Source organism: Argentina silus (assembly GCF_951799395.1).
Source record: "Argentina silus genome assembly, chromosome: 18".
Taxonomy (NCBI): Eukaryota; Metazoa; Chordata; class Actinopteri; order Argentiniformes; family Argentinidae; genus Argentina; species Argentina silus.
The window spans coordinates 5,679,945-5,700,011 of NC_139672.1; the positions used below are offsets into that span (position 1 = coordinate 5,679,945).

Below are 20,067 nucleotides of genomic sequence, written 5' to 3' on the forward strand. Positions count from 1 at the left end.
ATAAGATCTGGTCTGTATAAGTAAGTACCACTTTCATTGAATAAATCCAAGGAGCGAGAAAGGTATGTCCCTTAAATGGCACAAGGACACAGCAGGGACAATGTTGATGAAAGTAAGAGAATATCAAGAGTCAGGGTTTTGTCAGAGTTTAATAGTATCAGCCAGCCGAAAACCAGAACAGACTTCAGGAGGCATTCAGACTGTATGCATTATCCCAAGTACAAGTACAGCATTCTTCACATCGTTTTTCCCATCAGTGAACACATAAGCAACACCATGCCCATAAACAGAAATTAATGCCTTCAGTTGAGATAGCTGATGGAGATAAGTGACAGCTCATTATGTATTCTGTACATATACATTTCAGACAAGTTAGCCACAACAGATTCGCAATTGTGTAGATATTAGGCCATGAGCAGCTTTGCATTTACATGCAATTTAATATGGTGTCTGTGGACAGCAAGGTTTTAATTCGCTTTTGTGAGTGTGTCTAAGCATGCATTCTGAACAAACTCTGCCTGCCAAATATTTTCTACAAAAAGTCTATTAACATCATACTAAATCACACCCCTCAGGGATAAATAACATTGAAGTGCTGGGACTCCTGACTCACGTACTATCAGTACTGGTACATTCAAATACAAATCAGACATTTTGTGTGAGCATGCCACTTAGCCAGTCTACAGTACAATGCAAAACATAAAATGTGTTCCTGAGACTACTTAGTTAGTACTTAGTATCCCTTGATAATCTTTAAGATTTTTCTTCACCTAAGGAAAATGCCAGAGCTTGCACTTTTAACCATTCACTTGGACAGTATTTTTTAAAATGAGATCCATATCAATATCTACAGTACGATGCATTGTGATTATTCATCATTTGCAACACACAAGACAGGTCAACATTTGCTCAATTTGGTCAAGAAAAAAAAAATGGCATTCAGTTAAATTCTTAGCTGCACACAAAATGAAATGCTTGGATCTGGACACAACCTGACACATTGTTGATGTAATCTACAGTGCTAATAGAAATTTAGGAGATATTTATACATATATGTACAAACATGACATTCTCTGACATTTTTATTCCTTCTGTGAGTTGTCAAGAGCTGTCATGTACTGGTCGAGGTGAAGTCCTTTGCTCGGATGCTTTTAAAATAAAAAGTCAAGTGCAAAATAAAAAGGCTTTTGTATTTTTCTCAGGTCTGGCTTTCCGTTGGGGAATCTTTAAACCGAGCGCGTCTCCACCTCAATCTTCTCCTCCGACTGCGAGGACTCCATTTCCTGGTGGCTGACATTGGGCCGGACCGTCACGACTGGACCTCCCCCGTGGATCGAGTGTAGGAAGTTCCACGTCTCTTCAGAGATCTGCCCAGAGTCAGCACCTGTAGGGTCAACGCACAAATTGTCAATAACAAATCTCAGCCTATAACCATATTAATGCTATTCACAAATCCACAGGCAAAGTTAAATTTACTCTCTAGCTCTACACTAGTCTATACATGATGTCCCCATACCATCCTCGATTTAATAAATAAAACTTGTGCCCCTCATCCCTGGAATAATACACTAGATAGGGTTAAGTTAAGATAGGGTTAAGTATCTTTTGCAAAGCCTGTTGGATGGACACTGCTAGAATGCTGTTTGGACAGCATCTGATCTAGTCATGTTGTTCCGCCCAGACAGCACTGTGAGAAGCAATGTTCCAGACGGAGAAACAAGACAGCCAAACACAGCTTGCAGTCCATGTTCAAAGAAAGCTGCCTCCTTGGTAAATGGGTACTAGGTAAATATACTACCAAATGGAAGAGAGAGAAAGAATAAGACACCTTTCAATATGGGTGACTATAGCAACAGCACTGAATGAAATCTGGAACAGTGGTCCTTAACAATGATTGAATATCATAAATAATTTTTTAGTTGAACAATTAAATAATGCTAATATTTTGTTGATGTTCAGAGGAATTAGATATGAGCACGTTGATGGAATACAGTCCAATCATACCTCTTATCCATCAACAGCAATCAAGTTATGACTAACATTCAGTACAACCACATGATTTACAAAAGAGTGAACTCCAACAGGGTTGACAAGGACAGGACTTTACCTTGTTTGAGTGTTAAATGGCCGCTCTTGTTTATGGCAATCTTTGTGTTATCGATTGGCCCTGGTGGATCTGAAAGAGAGAGGAAAATAAAACATCTGGTCAACATCACACACTGTAGTGCAATACGCAGCCACAATCAAAATAATCTGAGAGAGAACCATTCACGAGTGCAATTTCCCTGATTTGCAAGGTCAAATGTTTCATTCACACTATAAAAGACATTTCTGCTCACAACATAGGGATATGAAAAACATACTGAGCATGTTAAGATCCAGTCAAAAGAATTGTTTACAGACAGTAGATCTCAACTCAGGAGGAGAACAGATGTGACAATACAAAGGAGGGCGAGCATAAAAAGAAAGGACAGCTGAGATAAATTAGAATGCGTTTTGACGCTTCGTTTTGGTACAGTAGCAAGGCAAACTTGACACAAGGAACTAAAGATAGGAATCACATTTCTTTGAAGATGAAACGAGAGAAGATGAAAACATTTTCCTCCACCTTCATTTAGACAAGACCAGGCCAATACATCATAAACACATTTTAAACACATTGACATTGTTATAGTTCTGCTGTTCAAAAGTGTATTAATAATAATAACAACAACAATAATAATACTTGTATTGTTCACTATCCTTTGTCTTATTCATAAAACAGATTTAGGTTTACATTTAATATGAGTTAACAGAAGTATCAGTGATTTCAGTTTTTGGAAAATATCTATTTGAAGGTTTACAATCAATCACTAGCAAACAGCCACCAGATGAAGGCACTACAGCAAAGTAGTAAGCATTTGCCCCTTTAAACACACAATGAAGTCACAATTAGGGGAGGAGACTCAAGGACTCTGGCCACTCACCATTGTCCTTGCCTTTCACAAAGCCCTCCCACTCACGGAACCACTGCATGCTGATGCAGTATATGACCACCGGCGACTCCTCCTCCTGGAACGCCTTGTTCAGCTACAGAGACGGTGCAGAGGAGGGGAGGGAGGAGGGGGAGGAAAGAGAGAGGAGGGGGTAGATAAGGGGGGGAGGGAGAGATGGGGGGGGGGGGGGGGGGAATGTAGAGAGGCAAAATAGGAGGGTTGAGAGAGAGAAAAATTGAGTACATAATCAATTTTCTCTCCAAATGATAGTGGCCATTACTTGTGCTACCATACCCCACGTCATACAGGGTTGAGTCTACACTTTCTATTCACCCTAATTTCCTCCTAAATTAAATCATCAGACCTAATCCCCAGTTCGTGACTTTCCCTACCTCTCTCCGTCTGCCTGTTCTCTCTTCCCTCCTCCTATTCTCCCTGTCTCCATCTCCATCTCCCCCTCTGTGGCTGTATGCAGTGCAGTCATTGAGTGCTGGGGCAGCTGAGACCAGGTACATCTGTTCCTATGCATTAATGATGAGTGTCTCAGACCCCTGGTGTCCCAGTAGGGGTGGGGGAGAGCTCCAGCAGGCAGGGTAACCACCTGCTAAACTAGACTAGAATGGAGGATATCCCCTCACACACACCCTCTCCATTTTCATCATACCATACAATTGATTATACGCCCCCCTCCCAAGGTCTTTTCCCTCGCCTGTAACTCTGCAAAGCTGCGTCCCTCTCGTCTGTCCCTCTTTCTGAATCTGCATCCGCCTCCCCATCATATCAGACAGTGTACCTCTCACTGCTCAATACGTAGCTCTCGTTAGGACAAAGGGAAAGACTTGGTGAGGATGAAAGGCTGTACCCGGACAAACATGTCGAGCTCCGTCTTGCGTCTTTTCTCCAGCTTCTCGATCTCCGTCTGGCACGTGTGGCAAACGTACAGGTGGTTGACAGCTGGTCCCCCTCCGTATCTGACCAGGGAGCATGTCCAGACTTAGTGTAACAGTCTAGATAAAAACCTCCCAGAAGCGTATGATACCAAAACATGAATGATTTCCTTGATGGTGCTTGAAACTGGTGCTTGAAACTAGCATGGCACGCATGTAAATACTTGCTTTACATTTCTCATTCAGGGTTGTCTAAAATGTGCATCAATGCTCAGTGCTTAATTTCTCCAGACAACCAATCGACATCAAGAAGCAAGCACACAGCAAGTACACATGAGCTTACCTGCTGTAAAGGTGGTCCCACACGTTCTGAGGAAGCATTACCACCAGGTCATCAATGGACGTTGCCTTGTGGGGCGGCACACCTGAAACAACACAACAGCAAAACACACCATCACCACCACAACACATTATCACCACCACAACACATTATCACCACCACAACACATTATCACCACCACAATACATTATCAGCATCACTGAATACATTATCAGCATCACTGCCATCACAGCTAACTCCCTCAATAGTACATAGAAGACACATATCCATTTGCCTCATTCCTTCATCATCTATTGACAAAATTAACCAGGAAAAAAAAAATCAAAGCCCTTTGAAGTATTCTAAACTCCATGGGGATTCATCTGAAGCCCTTAGCCCCAGGTAATCTCTGACTAAGATCAAAGTAGAGACCTCAAAGTGGGAAAGAACACTGTACGCGGGGGGTAGGGTGGGGTGTGGAGAGTGAACAAGCCTTGGGCCTGGGCCTCTGGCATACCTCCGTGAGCACATAGGAAGTCGTCGTTCGAGATGGGTCCTGGCTCGGCGAAGGTCTTGAACTTGTTGAGCCACTGCCGTGAGACATAGAACTGCAGCAGGCTGGGCTCCATCATGTTCAGCAGGCCCGTAACCCTCCGCCTCTCCTTCAGGGCATCCTCATTGCTCTTCCTGAAGCACACATCGCACACATCACACATCATTAACTTTACCACAGGCTCACACATAAAAAAATGTACCTAGCGACCGAAGATATTCTTCGAATATACATATTGACATAGACATTCCATGAGTGTTTGTCGTTTCGGTGGCGCGAGTTGAACCAAAGTTCAGTCTTACTTGTAAAAGAGCACGTAGGCTTCTGCGTTCTGGACACATGACTCTGAGACCTCGGTCACGCTTTGGTCATCAAACTCGTACCACAGGTTGTTGAGGTCGTTCCTGCAGTAGGCGATGTAGTGGCCACCTGAGGTTTGACAGGAAGAGGAGGCGTGTAAAGGTCACGTAAACAACATCATGCATGTAATCAAATCCATACGACAGCATGCTAATGATTACACGCATGTCAATGTTGACTAAGGGCTAGTTACTCTAAGACAAGTGACCCTGTTAACCAATACAATACATACATATTGTGAGTGCATCACATACACGGTTCTCCCCAGGATTTTTAAACAGCGTAGCACTGGATTGCATTAAAACACTTGACTCGAGTTTATTCATGTCCAAATGCGCAAAAAAATACAGCTAAAACACTGAATTCACTGCGGAACATTGTAACACTTTCACTTTCTTTTTTTTAATAGCAATGTTGTTGGCGATCAAAGATAGTTACCCTGTCATTACTAAATATATAGGTTAATTTGCCTTGAAATGTTTACATAGTGTTACCGCCAAGATCACAGCGTGGTGCAACGCCGCGCTTACATTCTTTTGGGAGAACCCTGATATACATCATATCATCTGAGCCCTAGCTCCCACTAGCTTGGACAGAGAGGGGGAGGGGCCTGACACACTCACTGCTGGCGGTGCCATGGTGACAGATGACAGACAGCAAGTCGTAGCTGGTGGTCTGGGCAGAGCTGTCCTTGGCCAGGAAGGGCTGGAGGTCGAGGCCCTCCAGGGGGAAGGAGACGTGGGTCCCTATCTTAGTGGAGAACATAAGCTCATGCCTGAACCGCTTCAGGTGGACACACAGAATCTGCAGAGGAGGGATTAAGGAGAGGAGTGTCACTGAATTGATACTGTAATCATGAACAAGACGGTAGTAGAGAGGATGGTAAAGGCTGCAATTCTGCTTCAAGAATAAGTGTGACATCTGTCAGGATTAGGTGTGAAATGCACCACCTCACATTTCCACGGTGTTCAAGCACTTACCTCCGGCAAACTCTGAACTTTGCAGAATTTGACTCCGTTTCGTAATCTAGAAGACGAAAGAAAAACAGAGGCATTTTTATAAAAAAAAAAAAGCTATTTGTTTCCAGTGCAGGAAAATAAATAAATAAAATAAATTACATCAAGTCATCCAACATGATTTAAAATTCCATAAAGAGTCAGCCAGATGAGGTACTCACTTCTTGCATTTTTCACAGCTATACATGTTGTCCCCTGGGGATATACAAAAGTGTTCAGTGATGGTCCAAACACTGACTGTATATAATTAGAATGTCTGTCATAGGAGAGTGTCTATTCTTTCACCTTTCAGCTCATCTCTGGCGAAGAAGGCAGCCAGGCAGTCTTGAAGTGTGACCACTGGTCCCCAGAACCAGCTGCAACAGGAGAACACACACATTTTTGTTTTTTGGCATTTACAATACAGAAAATACTTAAACACCAGACACTATCATACCATACATTTGATCTTATTAATCAATATACCATCTGTTGTACGAGCTGTTAATGTTGTGTCTTAGCTGTTGGAGTTATTAGTTATAAGTTCTTATGTCTGGTGGGGAGTGGGGTCGCACCTCTTGATGTACTCCATGACAAAGGAGATCCAACCCTGGGGGGCGTAGGCCTCCCCGCAGGAGCCAGCTTTTACCAGGGAAGTCTGGTGAGAGGATGAGTGCAGCTTGGCTAGATCCTCCTTCCCTGGGATGGGCAGAGAGATGTCCTGGAAGTTCTCCAGGGTCACAGACACCTGAGCAGGGCAGGAGGGAGAGAAGGGGGAAGGGTTAGGATTCAGCTGTCAAAATCACATGACGCTATTGTGATTTTTTAGAATAGAATAGAATAGAATACAGCACATGTTCTTGACATCAGTTTATGTCAGAATAGAATTGAGTAGAATAGACTAGAATAACAAACTCTGTCCATTTCGGTCATAAACGTACTCACCCGATCACAGGTCAGGCACTGCACCGAGCTGACGATGGTCCCATCGAACACGTCCGAGATCACACTGCGGTACTTTTTCTGCCGCCTGCTGCTCTTCTGCGGGGCGAACATGGTCACTGTGATGTGAAAGGGAAGAGAGGGGGAGAGAGAGCGATTCAGCGAAGGAGACACCAAACCAACTACCATACACTTCTGTATTTGCAGCCTTGCAGATGTCAGGGAGCCAGTGATCGGTACCTTTCTTGTGGGCAGAGCTGATACCGGGCCACATGGACGAAGCCTTGGGGGGGCTGCTAGACATCTTGGGAATGTGTCCCTCCATGGGAACTGGACTCTTTGGCCTGGTGGTGCTGGTCACCTGGACGTCTGGGAACGAGTCTGGGAAGGTGGGACAGAGAGGAGGGGTGAGGCTGAGGTCAGATGTTGACAGAGACTCTAAAGTCAACGCACACAGTGCTGTCAGTAAAATGTGAAACTCCAACTTTGTTCTTTCCCAGCTGGCTAGAGAAAGGAAGTAGATCGAACTAGACAGGAAGCCCCTGTTTATCTTCCATCTTTACATGTCTCTGTTGACCTACGACACCATGACTTCTAGGGTTGGCGCGTGAAAGAGATTTCATGATCATTACCTGCCGTCCTGCCTTGGATCTGGACTTTGATGGCTCCCTGGCTGCTGATAATGGGTGTGGCCTCGTTGGTGGTGGTGTCCACGTCCTTGTCCAGGTCGCCCCCCAAGCCACCGTTAACCCCCCCGCCCCGATACATGTCGTTGATCAGGTTCTTCTCCTTCTGCCACTCCCGGTTGGACTGGACCTCATCGGGGATGAGCATCTCTGCCTCGTTGGACTCCTCCTGCCCCCGGCAGTCGCCGCTGCCGCCGTGGCCATCGCTGTCGGCCTGGTCGCTGCTGCCGCACGACTCGCACGACTGGAAGTCGTTGTCCGACTGGCTATGGTTGTCGTCGTCGGGGCCGTCGTCCATGGAGATGGCATGCGAGTCACGGTCGCCGGGCTCAACCAACGGCTCCTTGAGCTCCTCGTGGAGCTGGTCCATCAGGCAGCGCAGGAACTCCTGAGAGTCCTGGTGGACACAGAGGGAAACACATGACCATGTATGGACATTCATAACCATGTAACGATAAAGAACACCATAAGTAGATTAATTTAAGATACATGCAAAACAAAAATATTTAAGAATAACCAAATATAACCATCTCTTTCATTTATCTGTACATATTCCACCATATTGATGCGCTTGAATAATGATAACTGAATAATGACTGACTTATTATTAATGATTGTATTTAATACTTCACTGTACCTTATTGCCTATTATGTTTGTTATTGTTATATTTTATTCCTATCTTTTTATTTTCACTACACTGTTGAGAGGTAGCTTGTGATAAGTATTTCATTGTTGCGTTTACGTCTGTGTCCTGTGCATATGATAAATCAACTTTGATTTGACATACAAGAGGTAAAGACAATTGGTCTGTTCCTCAAATCAAAATGATGGTCCTGATAAAGCCTTGATAAAGTGTTCCAACTGTGAACCTCCTGAAACGGCCCCGCTTTGCTTGCCGCTGTTAGGAGTCAAACCTCATGAATCACTGCTATCCAATCTCACAGGCTAGCCCTAACAACTCCATTCTCCCGAGACCGTTTGAGATGCTCCATTCATGAAGATGCTAATTCTCAGGCCGCTGTGCTGCTGCGTAGTGTGGCGTGACGAATGGATATTCCCTGGCTAACACGATTGAACAAACACTGGCAACCCAGAAGAAACACTCCTTCAATCATATCCCTATTGAGGCTTTGGGTCTACTTGTGATGCCTGATTACTGTCATAGAAGGAATACCGAACTGCCTTTCAGGGACTGCCTGAAAGAGCCTTCTTCTTCTTCTTCTTCTATGCATAAAAACACTGCATTAAAACCAATTTACCTTTTGCTTTTTAAGTGTCGGCATTTCTGTGCTGTCGTGTTTGAAAGAGATGTTGTGTTTGTGTGTGTGTGTGTGGAGTGAAAGAGAGAGAGATAAAGCAAGCAAGTGTGAGTCAGTAATTACGAGTCAGAAGATTCTCCTTATCATGCCGAGTGATTCAAGCCTGAACTAATGTAATTGCTGAATCGCAAAGAGCTCTGAAGGATGTGGAGTGGACGTGAAAGACAAGTGACTCTTTAAGTGCTGTGACGACTCTATATGATCTTGATAGACTGTGCTTAATGCTGTAGTCTTTACAATATTGGCCAATAGAGGCCATACAGACAACAGAACTGGACCTCTTCAACCCTATTAGTGACTATAAGCTCTGTTATACAGTATATGGTTTACTCTGACTGTGCTTGATATTATATTGCCTGTTTTGTCATTTCAAGAGCCTGCGAGCCTGCGAGCCTGCATTTCGTTGTCTCTGTACTTGTACTCTGCACAATGACAATAAAGTTGAATCTAATCTAATCTAATCTGTGCAGACTCACCTGCTGGGAATATCCACGGAACATGGGATTGACAGCCTTGATCCCCTGGAACAAGTTAGTTGGGACGACATAGGAGGGCCTGCAAGACCACAAAAGCATCCTTTAGCAACATACCACTGCAGAGTTGATAAAATAGAAAAATAGAGAAAGAGAGAGAGAGAGAGAGAGGGGGAGAGAGAGAGAGAGAGGGAGAGAGAGAGAGAGAGAGAACAAGAGGGCTACCTGTTCTTGTGCCAGAGGTCAGACACTAGTTTCTGGTAGCTCTTGCACAGCGCTGGCTTCTTGTCTGTCCTCACCATGCCACCGCATTCCAGAAAGAACTGAGTCAGAGGCGGACTACACAGGGAAGAGGAACATGTCACGGTCATGCGTCTGAGTCAAATGTACAGAATATATACCCATGTGTATGAAGCTAATGAAGATCTGTCTATGGTAGCAGCAATGGCTCATTAGTGAATATACGGAATGATCTTTTCTACAAATGATAATTGTTTTGTTATCAGTGATCATTATGGCACTGTTGGAAAATACTTTTAGTGGTTGAAATAACAAAAAGGTACATAACGAATAGAATAGTTAACACAGCAAACACACACCGCACGCACCCACACTTCAAACAAAAATGTTTACACCCTCCCACTCCAGCTTAATGACTCACTACTTATATTTTTGGAACCTGATTTAGATTGCAAATTCTGACCCACATCTTTTCCAATGTATTTCACATCCAGCTGCATACTGTCAAGTGTATATTCAAGCCACAAACACTGGCAACTCCCTTTGGGATCTAAATGAACTTTAGGCCATTTCTCCCACACTCTCTCTCTCTCTGCGCTCTAAACATGACCATTGCCGGGGAAATTCTAGTGAAAATCCTGCTTGAGGTCACCAAGGGAGTAGTCTAACCTCAGGCAGCAGCCATTCTGTAAAGTACAATAAAACTGACCATACAAGCAGTCACATCACATAAATCAAATAAAAAAACACAGGCAGTCCAATAACTGCTAGCTATAAAAACCAATGAGAGAGAGAGAAGGGAGAATGAGACACAAAGAGTTGAAACCAACAGGGACTATAAAAGAGGTGGAGAGAGAGAGAAAGAGAGAGAGAGAGAAAGAGAGAAAAGGCAAAGGGAGAAAAGGAGTTAGAGTTCAATTGGATCTGAAAGCCCTACAGGGAAATACAAAAGGCCATCTCAGTCTTAAATGGCGCACTGCAGCAACTTTCACAGCGCCTTCACTCTCTCAAACGAGCCGAGCCGGTGGTTATTTTTCCACCGCCAACGAGAACCGAGCCAGGAATGAAAAATAGAAGAGACCGCTGAAATAGAACTTGTTGAAAAATTGAGCAGCGACAGGGAAGAGGGGGCCCCTGTTGGCACAGCGGGGTTTCAGAAGATGGGAGGTGCAGGGGAGGCTGGTGGAGGCAGAAATCGGAGGACAGGCTCATCCAAGCATTACAATGGGCCCGTCCCACGATGTCCACCTCCACCTCCACCTCCACCAGCCTCCCCTGGTAAAGTGGTTCACAGGAGCAGGTCTCACCAGTTAGAGAGAGCCTGGAGAGCTGCGTTCATGTAGCAGGTGTTCCCGATGTTCTTCAGTCCTGTCAGGCCTGGAGGAGAGATACACATGCCTCAAACACAAATTCAGCTTCAGTGATGAACATTGTTATTAGGCCATGAGATCTATCGTTGGACGGCCACCCTTTGCCTCGTCTAGTCGTGACGAAAAACCCTGCTGATGCCTGAGCTCTGAGGTGTTCCAGATTCAGCTAGATGATTGTTACCTCGGGCACGCAACTCGTCCTCTTCCTCCGTCTCCATGTCCAGGTCCTCACAGCCACCAGTAGGGGGCACTCTCAGAGAGGTAGGACTCCCTGGCACCCGGGTGCTCTCCTGGGAACACAAACACCATATCTAATGTCTCCTTATCTACACTACAGACGATAAGCTGATAAACCCAAAAAGGCCAGGTAAGCATGACTCATGGCACCAGAAGAAGTCCTTATCAAACTGAAGCATTTGATAGTGACAATCCGTGTTGCGCAACTGAATGATTATTAACCTGGCATGTGTATCCATAAAACGCAAATTTAATCCAATTTGAAGGTCAACATTAAGTGCCCAGTACAGTGATAAGTGATTGACAATTCCATGTTGTGCAGAACATTTTCCAAGACGCTAAACAAAAACACAGGTTCCAGACAGAAACAGCTTGATTTGGCTGGGCTGTGTGGCGGTTTGGAGCTGACCCCTCACCTGTGTGGTGGTTTGGAGCTGACCCCTCACCTGTGTGGTGGTTTGGAGCTGACCCCTCACCTGTGTGGTGGTTGGTGGAGGAGAGAGGGGCTTGCTGGTGGAGATGGGCGATCGAGGGCCCAGTTTGCGCTCCAGGAACACCTCCTTTCCGCAGGCGTAGCACCACACCCGCAGCGTGGTCAGGTTCACTGTCAGGTTGTGGCGCGTCTCCTACACAGGGGTGTGATAAAGGTGTTGTAACCACACATACGCAAACAAAACAATGACCCATGAGCGCTCAATGTAATGCCTGGAATGGAATGAGGAATGGTATCAAACACACATTACAATGAGCCCGTCCTCCGATTTCTACCTCCACCAGCCTCCCCTGCTGTGGGAGTACCAGTGAATAACATTCCCCTATTCCACTGGCCTAAACCCTGCTTTAACAGTGAAAACATACTGGACCCAGGTTCATTTGAACATCCTGACTATCCCTGTACTGTCTGAATGGGAGATACAATACTGTATGGGTATTAAGGTCAAATACACTCCTGGGTTCAATAGATCATGATGAGCTAATTCATTGGAGATATTGGCTATATCTAAAGGACATTTAAGAATAGCCGAAGGAAAACCTCTCCTCCGATTACAGTCTCTGATTACAGAGGGAAAGAGTGGGCGCTCAGATGTATCGTGGCTGTGTTCTGCTGAGCCACATCTCCACAGGCAAGGCTTGCAGACAGACACAGAGCAGGCAGCAGCAGACCAGCAGGTCCTGCATTATTCATGGGGCTGCATTAGCTTTCACACAGCAGAGCAGCACAGAGCAGAGCAGAGCAGAGGAGAGGAGAGGAGAGGAGAGCAGAGCTGGCAGAAGGGGACAGACCACAGCCATGAAACCCCCCCCAGGCTAAATCGTTTATGAGAGGAGAGACCTTTTCCAATCTAGAAGAATAACAGCATGATTTACATTATATATATCGGACATATTTGTCAACTGGTAAAATACCAGGTCAGTCAATCACAAGACTGATTTCCTTTGACATAAAATGCCATGGCTTGGCCTTCATCTGGGGACTGGAATCATGTTGTAACCTGTCTGGGTCCCTGACAACTATATCACATCAGCGAAAGAAGGAAAGAGAGAGAGAGGGGGGGGGGGGGGGCTCTCCAGTTAAATAAACATTGGTTTGTATTGATTGGCTGTTCCTTCTGGATGGCTATTTCAGGCTTGAGGTCCAAGTCATTCTTTCTTTTCTATTGCACAGGTGTCGATGAAAGGAATTAAATCAAGGAGAGAAGCTGTTGCTCGAGACTTTTGTTCATTTGTTGTTCGACCCTGAATTCTGAAATTCTGATCCTGTCAACTCGTTTTTATATCTGGTTGCCACTCCTTTACACACACACACACACACACACACACACACACACACACACACACACACACACACACACACACACACACACACACACACACACACACACACACACACACACACACACACACACACACACACACACACACACACGTCTGATCTATTCCTACAGCACTAGTCTCTTCCTCATTACATAGTCAGGGATTAAAATGTTCCCTTCCCCTCGGGGGCCACAGGAGCTTTAATTAAACTCTGCCTGGTTCCTTTAAAGGAGGCTTCCCTGAGAAACAATAGCGTGCCGTGCCATGCTGCGGACAGCTACCCTGGGGGCGGGAGACAATTACAGCCAGTGTTGGTGACAGGCCCTGGTCAGAGTCCTGGTCACACTGGTCAGAGTCATGACATGAGCCACTCATCACCACACTTTACAGGCCTATCCCTACACACAGGGTCTGGGAAGTAGGATTACAAAGAACAAACCATACATTCATTTCATGGCCTACCATTGACCTGCAGTGCCTACAGTGTCTCTTTTTCTACTGTACTGTTGGGTATCCGAGTCTTGTCTTGTTCTGACAAAATTAAAAAAAACAAAAAACAATAGGCATCCTCAATTCTAGCTCTCCCTTAACCCCCCTTTAACCCCTCCCACCCCTACTCTCTTGGGGGAAAGACCCCACCTACCCCCTGAACAGCATCAGAGAGGATGTGTAAAAGGGGCCACGGGGGGTTGACAATGCTGTATCTATGGAGCTGAGTGCAGTGACTAACCCCCACTTCCCCAAGGAATATGGATTAATAATGGATGATCCAATACTGGATTTCTAGAGGCAGCAAGGCACTGTTTGCAGGATGTCTTTCACAACATGTGCATAAAAAGCAAGAAAGATCTGATTGCGACAGCATTGAACGGTCTTTGATGTTGAAGAGCGGATGATGAAATCAGGTAATGCCAGATGATAATGTTGTTCTTATTCATGGCGATGGGAACTGGGACTCTATTCCCTTCTTTTCTCTGTTCTCTCCCCCGGGATAAACACACATCATTGTGTTTATTGATTTCAATGATTTCATGAAGGACGTGGTAGGGTTAGGGTTAGGGTTAGGGTTAGGGTTAGGGTTAGGCAATCAGGGGTCACTCACCTGTGAATGGACGGTGCTGTGGTCGGCGTGAGACTCTCCACAGCCCACATAGGCACAGCCATTCTACAGACAGACGGAGAGCAAAGGATCGTTACAACAGAGCAGTGCAGTCTTTTCAACGACAAAGCCAAATGGTCGCGAGGGGTCCTTTCCATTCCGAAAGAAATGTTTGCTTCAGTACATTCCCTCAAGGGGGGAATCCCAGTTTTACTCGGATGTAAGATGGCGTTGGAAAGCAAGGTGATTCCATTCTGTTGTCAGCAAGGGAAAGGGGAATTATATCCCCTTCCATAAAGTCAAGAAAAAACATCCCTTTGGCACAAAGGGTATCCCACAATTCATTGCATCTCTTCTTCCCACATTTAAAATGCAATTCAAAGATGTCTGGTAAAGCCTGTACACATAAGTAAAGCCCGACCGATATTGGATTTTTGGGTCCGATACAGGGGTTTATGGGGGGCAAAATTCACCAATATATCTGCTGATATATATATATTTTTTTTTTTACAGAATTCCTTTTTAGCACAGTTTTCATTGGCAACAATGGGAAGAAAGATGCTCTTATTGCTAATTAGGCATTAAATGTCTAAATAATTACATGAAATTATCTCCACTGATAAATAGAACAACACTTATTTATTTTATGTGGACAGTTATTTGCCAGATGAAAACTTCACATGTTGAGTGCACTGCATATTGGTATTGCTGGTGTGGTATTGCTGCAGTGATTTGCTGGTGTATCGGTGGAATATGTGATACAGATATTTCTGTAAAAGGCCAATATCGGCCGATAACACGTAGTAGGTAGGGAAGGGAGTCAGGGAAGGGGGTGTATCAATTTGTAATGGAAAGAACCAATAGGTGTTGAGAATGTTCTAAGTGTACGAAAAACAACTTCCAACAACACTGAAGCGCCAGTCTGTCAACACGGTAGCCTTGCCACACTCATCCAGTTGTGACACAAGCCCCTCCCACTCACCTCTAGGCACGCCCACAGATTTGGTCCTCCAACCTTGCAGTCTTGACACTGGCCCTGCAACCACAAACACACTCAGGTTACATCACTTTCAACCAAACAAACCGGGGACTTAAGATAGCATCACGGTTTAAGAAAACGCAACATAAAAGTGGGTGGCAGTCTCAAATCACAATGATATTTCCTTTGGATCTTCATAGAGCCCTTCAATAAATCATATCTATTCTTGAAACTGAAACACTTCAGTTAGCTTCCTCTGTTACTCTTGGTGGTTGTTTATGTCAGTGCTAGTCCCGTCAGAGAACTGAAGGCATAGAGCAGAGCAGAGCTGAGCAGAAAAGAAAGTCTGACTCAGTAGTAGACTTCTGTAGACTTTGCGGTGTGCAGTGCGGGACTGTGAAGAGGGACTCACATGGGATTTGTGGATGAGCTCCTCCTTGGTGATCTCTCCCACACACTCCAGGTGGGGGCAATCGCTGCTCGGCCCAGATGGCATCACTCACACACACTGGTCTAGAAGAGAGGCAGAGGTAGACAGAGAGGAGGAACAGAGGGAGGGATAGACAGAGAGGAGGAACAGAAGGAGGGATAGACAGGGAGGAGGAATAGAGGCAGAGATAGACAGAGAGAGAGACAGACAGAGAGGAGGAACAGAAGGAGGGATAGACAGGGAGGAGGAATAGAGGCAGAGATAGACAGAGAGAGAGACAGACAGAGAGGAGGAACAGAAGGAGGGATAGACAGAGAGGAGGAACAGAAGGAGGGATAGACAGGGAGGAGGAATAGAGGCAGAGATAGACAGAGAGGAGGAACAGAGAGAGGGATAGACAGAGAGAGGTACCAGAGGGAGGGATAGACAGAGAGGAGGAACAGAAGGAGGGATAGACAGGGAGGAGGAACAGAAGGAGGGATATACATAGAGGAGGAATAGAGGGAGGGATGGACAGAGAGGGGGAACAGAGGCAGAGATAGACAGAGAGGAGGAACAGAGGCAGAGATAGACAGAGAGGAGGAACAGAGGCAGAGATAGACAGAGAGGAGGAACAGAGGGAGACAGACAGAGAGGGGGAAGAAAAGAGCAATAAGCATTCAACATTTAGGCAAAAGTGATGGGCGTGTCAAGCTAATGTAGGATAATAAATACATCATACTTGGCAGCATCACCAGAAGAAGCATTTCAAATGCCCTACAGACAACAAACAAGCTTAGGAGTGTAATCTTATTAATGAAGAAAACAGGCAACATGACAGACTGCTGTCTGAAACCTGAGACTCCACAACCAGTTTTTTCTCACTTCCGTGTAATCAACCCATAACAACGTCCTCGCCTTATCCGACAGACATATTTCCAGCACATTCCTCCTCCTCCTCCTCCTCCTCTCATCTTAGTTAGGATCTGATCTGCATTCAGCGCTGACTGGGCTGGCATCCTTATGTGACCTTGAACTCTGACTCCAATTCAGCCTCTGAGACTGAGAGGCATTGAAAGCAGACAAATGCACCATTATTAGCCTACTGCATTTCCTTGGACTGCGGGGATGTGAACCCTGGTACTGAGAAGTTGAAGTTAACCCTAATCCTACTACCCTATCTCTGCAGGCATACTCAACTTATTAAAAAGCATCACTTCTATGAACTATCTGATTCAACCAAACACAATGACATGTAGTCTCCCTTTCTGGTCCTGGTTCAGACAGAAATAACTATTCCAATCCAAGCTCATTCTGTGTGCATGACACAGGCCTAGCGTAAGCTCCGTTTAATCATAAGCGAATGACCGTGACTCGTGATTATAGAGTTAAAACAGCTTTGTCATCAAAGTAGCAAGACGGGTGACGCCCGCAGCGGCCCATTTCATAGATATACTACCCCAGTGCAGTGGGGTGACAAGGACAGGCTGGAGGTTTGCATTGTGGAGTTGTGAGTACATTTCCTTAGCGGGGGGGGGGGGGGGGAATGAGTCCAGCACAGCATACTGCCTCAGAATGACAGCCCTGTAGGGAATAGGGCTGATGCTTGGGAGGGTTTTTTTACGAGGAAATAAAAAAGGAAAAGATAAATGTGGACAACAACTGTACCTGGGGGGAAATTCATTTGATGAAGCCTGTAGCCTGAACACGAGCACAATAGACCTCATAATGGACATGATTGTCTTCATCGCAACAAGGCCTAGCTGTTTTCCCTGTCAGGAGGAGTTGCGTGACAAGGCCGTGTTGACAATAGCAACTCACTGGAGACGGCCTCTCCCTCCACGTGATCCAGGGACTCTCACTGAGTCAAGGTTCAAACAGGCAGAGCACCGATAAGAGAATGCTCTAGAATGTCACTAGATAGACTCCAGACCTGCATGTGTCTTTCATATCAACAAGAGGGCATCAAACAGAAAAAAGCACACCTCACGCAGCAACTGCTTCCTTCCTTCCTTCTCTTGGATGCAGTGATTTTGCAGGAAACAGTGATTGCATGCCAACTTCTAGTTGGATCTGCAGAAAGTTCTACTGTCATTCCAAAAGATTTAAAAAATGCTAGTGGTACCTCGGTACAAGCACAGAGCAGTCAATAAGCAGCAAGCTGAGCGGTAGAAAACAGCCTGTTGAGTTTAAGACACTGTGCAGCCAGGTTATGTCCAATCCTTTGCTGATCGATAAGTGCATTTCCTTAGTTCAGCAGAGCCATCAGTCGGTATTGATCAAGCCTGTCTGATTGGTTTCCCACCAGCTTCTTTATCAGCCTAGCAGTGCTACTGCACATGTGAGCGCACACACACACACGTGTGCATGCACACATGCACTCTTTTGCTTCCTTAACCACTGATAGTGTGTTAGCTGACAAGGACACAGTTATCCCTACAAACATAACATTTGTTTTCTCAAGGTTAAGATGGGAAACGACTCAAGATTAGACATCTAGCCATCTTACAGTACACGACTGCTTAGTAGGCCTATCCATTTTCCTTTGCAGTCTTCAAAACCAGTTGCAGAGGCAAAAACGTGTATGCCAGATTCCAGCTCCAGATTAATGTCTTCTGTCACCCAGCCTAGACGACAATTTAGCACAATGAGCAGCAATGCCTGATAGCTGTCATGATTCAAACTGGAGAGATTGAAATCACGGTGCCTCTAGCAAGCAGCACTTAGCACCACCAGCACTGTTCGGTAGGACAATCCAATTAGAGCAATCTGAGACTACCCATGCCTCTGGGGGGGCTTCAGTGTCAAACCACCAAATAGATTACCTCGGGAAGAACAGGGACTCAAACATGGAAATTGAGAGATGCCCTTTCACTTTCTTCAGGGGTGATACTAAAGAATAGCTATTTAATCTCTGTTGAAACTTTAAACACTTTTCACACACTGAATCTGGTTTAATTATTCATGATCAAAATGAAATGGGCGGGGTATCGAGCCCAGCAATGTTGTCAATTCGTGTTTTCATAAATTCTGCACATTTATGGTGGCAAGATGTCCTTAGCCATGAGGATACAGAAGATCCATATAGTCGCCCAGCATTCAAATGCTCTGGCAGTCCAGCTTTAAGCTGATTCACACTCATGAACATGCCCATCATCATCATCCGGTCTCAATTGTCATTCTACTCATCTTGTAACAAAAGCGGACAGCTAGCTAGCTGGTCACCAACAAATATGCCATGCAAACATATGTGATAGCTAAAGGTAGTTAAATGCATTGCGCATCATACAATCTGTGTGACAGCCGTCAATACTGACATTTACAGAAGCTAACGTTAGCTAGCGTTATGGCTACTCTTGCAAGTAGTAGCTAGCCAGTTAGCTAGTCATACTACTGGCTGCTACCACCACCTGTGTTGAAAAGAGGAGACTATCATTAGATTAGAGGCAAATCAGACTATTCTCTGTCACTATTAACATGCTTTAGCTAACACTGGCTACCTAGCGACATGGGAACAGTCAGGATACTTTGACAGGTGGGTGACGGTAGCTAGCAATCCGGCTAGGTGCTGTCATGCTAGCTAGCTGACGTCAACTGAACTGGCTTGAGTGGAGGCTGCTCGTTACTGCTAGGTTATCTCTGCAGCATCGAACGAAAATAACCACATCTGCTTACCTACACGTGAAGAAACACTATGGATGAATCGCTCCGTTTTTCTCCGAACTCTAACACAACGGTTCAAGATATATCCATGGCATATCTCAAATGGTTTGCCTTCAAAAAAAATGTTACAGTTCGACGAGAAAGCGTTCGATACGCACAACTTCCAGGTTGGAGCTGTCCGTTGTCCCCGCCTTGTTCTGACACAGCGGCGTTGTCTTCCGGTTTTGCTGGGTAGCGGAGAACGTGAGTCAGTGGTGGAGCGGATCGCTACGCCCCCTGGTGGCCAACAGTTGCCTCTAGAGAGGGTGAGAAAAAAAACGGAACGATAACTCTATGGGAAAAACCCAGCCCAAGCGCCCCCAACTGACCAATAAACAAACTGAAATAGATCAAGGATTTAATTTCATGTTTGATTGAATCAGTGAATATATATATATGATTTTATATATTACTTATTTTTAATATTTTGCTCCGACTATCTCTTTCTGATACAATGCCGGAATATTTAATTCAGGGGATAACCACTTCACTGTGTGTGTGTGTGTGTGTGTGTGTGTGTGTGTGTGTGTGTGTGTGTGTGCGTGTGCGTGTGCGTGTGCGTGTTCATTATTGCTGGGTTATAGTCATAATATTGTAAGCATCCCTTACGTTTGAAAACGCACAGATTACACACGGCAGCTGTGCTTCATGCACAGCATGGTGACTGTAAAAACGGGCCCATAAGGTTTCCACTTTTATTTTGAAA

The 20,067-nt window shown here is 45.2% G+C and overlaps 1 protein-coding gene across 2 annotated transcripts; it reads right to left on the reverse strand.

Annotated features, from left to right (window-relative positions):
• Window positions 1–130: 130 nt before the first annotated feature.
• On the reverse strand, window positions 131–19,491 carry usp33 (ubiquitin specific peptidase 33). Of its 2 annotated transcripts, none has more exons than XM_083689878.1 (24): window positions 19,339–19,491; window positions 15,663–15,763; window positions 15,254–15,307; window positions 14,275–14,337; window positions 11,834–11,983; window positions 11,302–11,410; window positions 11,058–11,127; window positions 9,736–9,849; window positions 9,514–9,592; window positions 7,664–8,114; window positions 7,272–7,412; window positions 7,035–7,150; window positions 6,665–6,837; window positions 6,396–6,466; window positions 6,272–6,305; window positions 6,075–6,120; window positions 5,718–5,898; window positions 5,037–5,163; window positions 4,699–4,868; window positions 4,206–4,287; window positions 3,838–3,946; window positions 2,967–3,069; window positions 2,108–2,176; window positions 131–1,384 (listed from the first exon to the last, which is right to left on the reverse strand). In XM_083689878.1, exons 2-24 carry the CDS (start codon window positions 15,744–15,746, stop codon window positions 1,227–1,229), a joined length of 2,754 nt encoding a protein of 917 aa, XP_083546004.1. In that variant the 5' UTR covers window positions 15,747–15,763; window positions 19,339–19,491; the 3' UTR covers window positions 131–1,226. The 2 variants fall into 2 exon arrangements, with proteins under 2 accessions (XP_083546004.1, XP_083546003.1); XM_083689877.1 differs by having other exon boundaries at window positions 19,335–19,491.
• Between the last annotated feature and the right edge of the window lie 576 nt (window positions 19,492–20,067).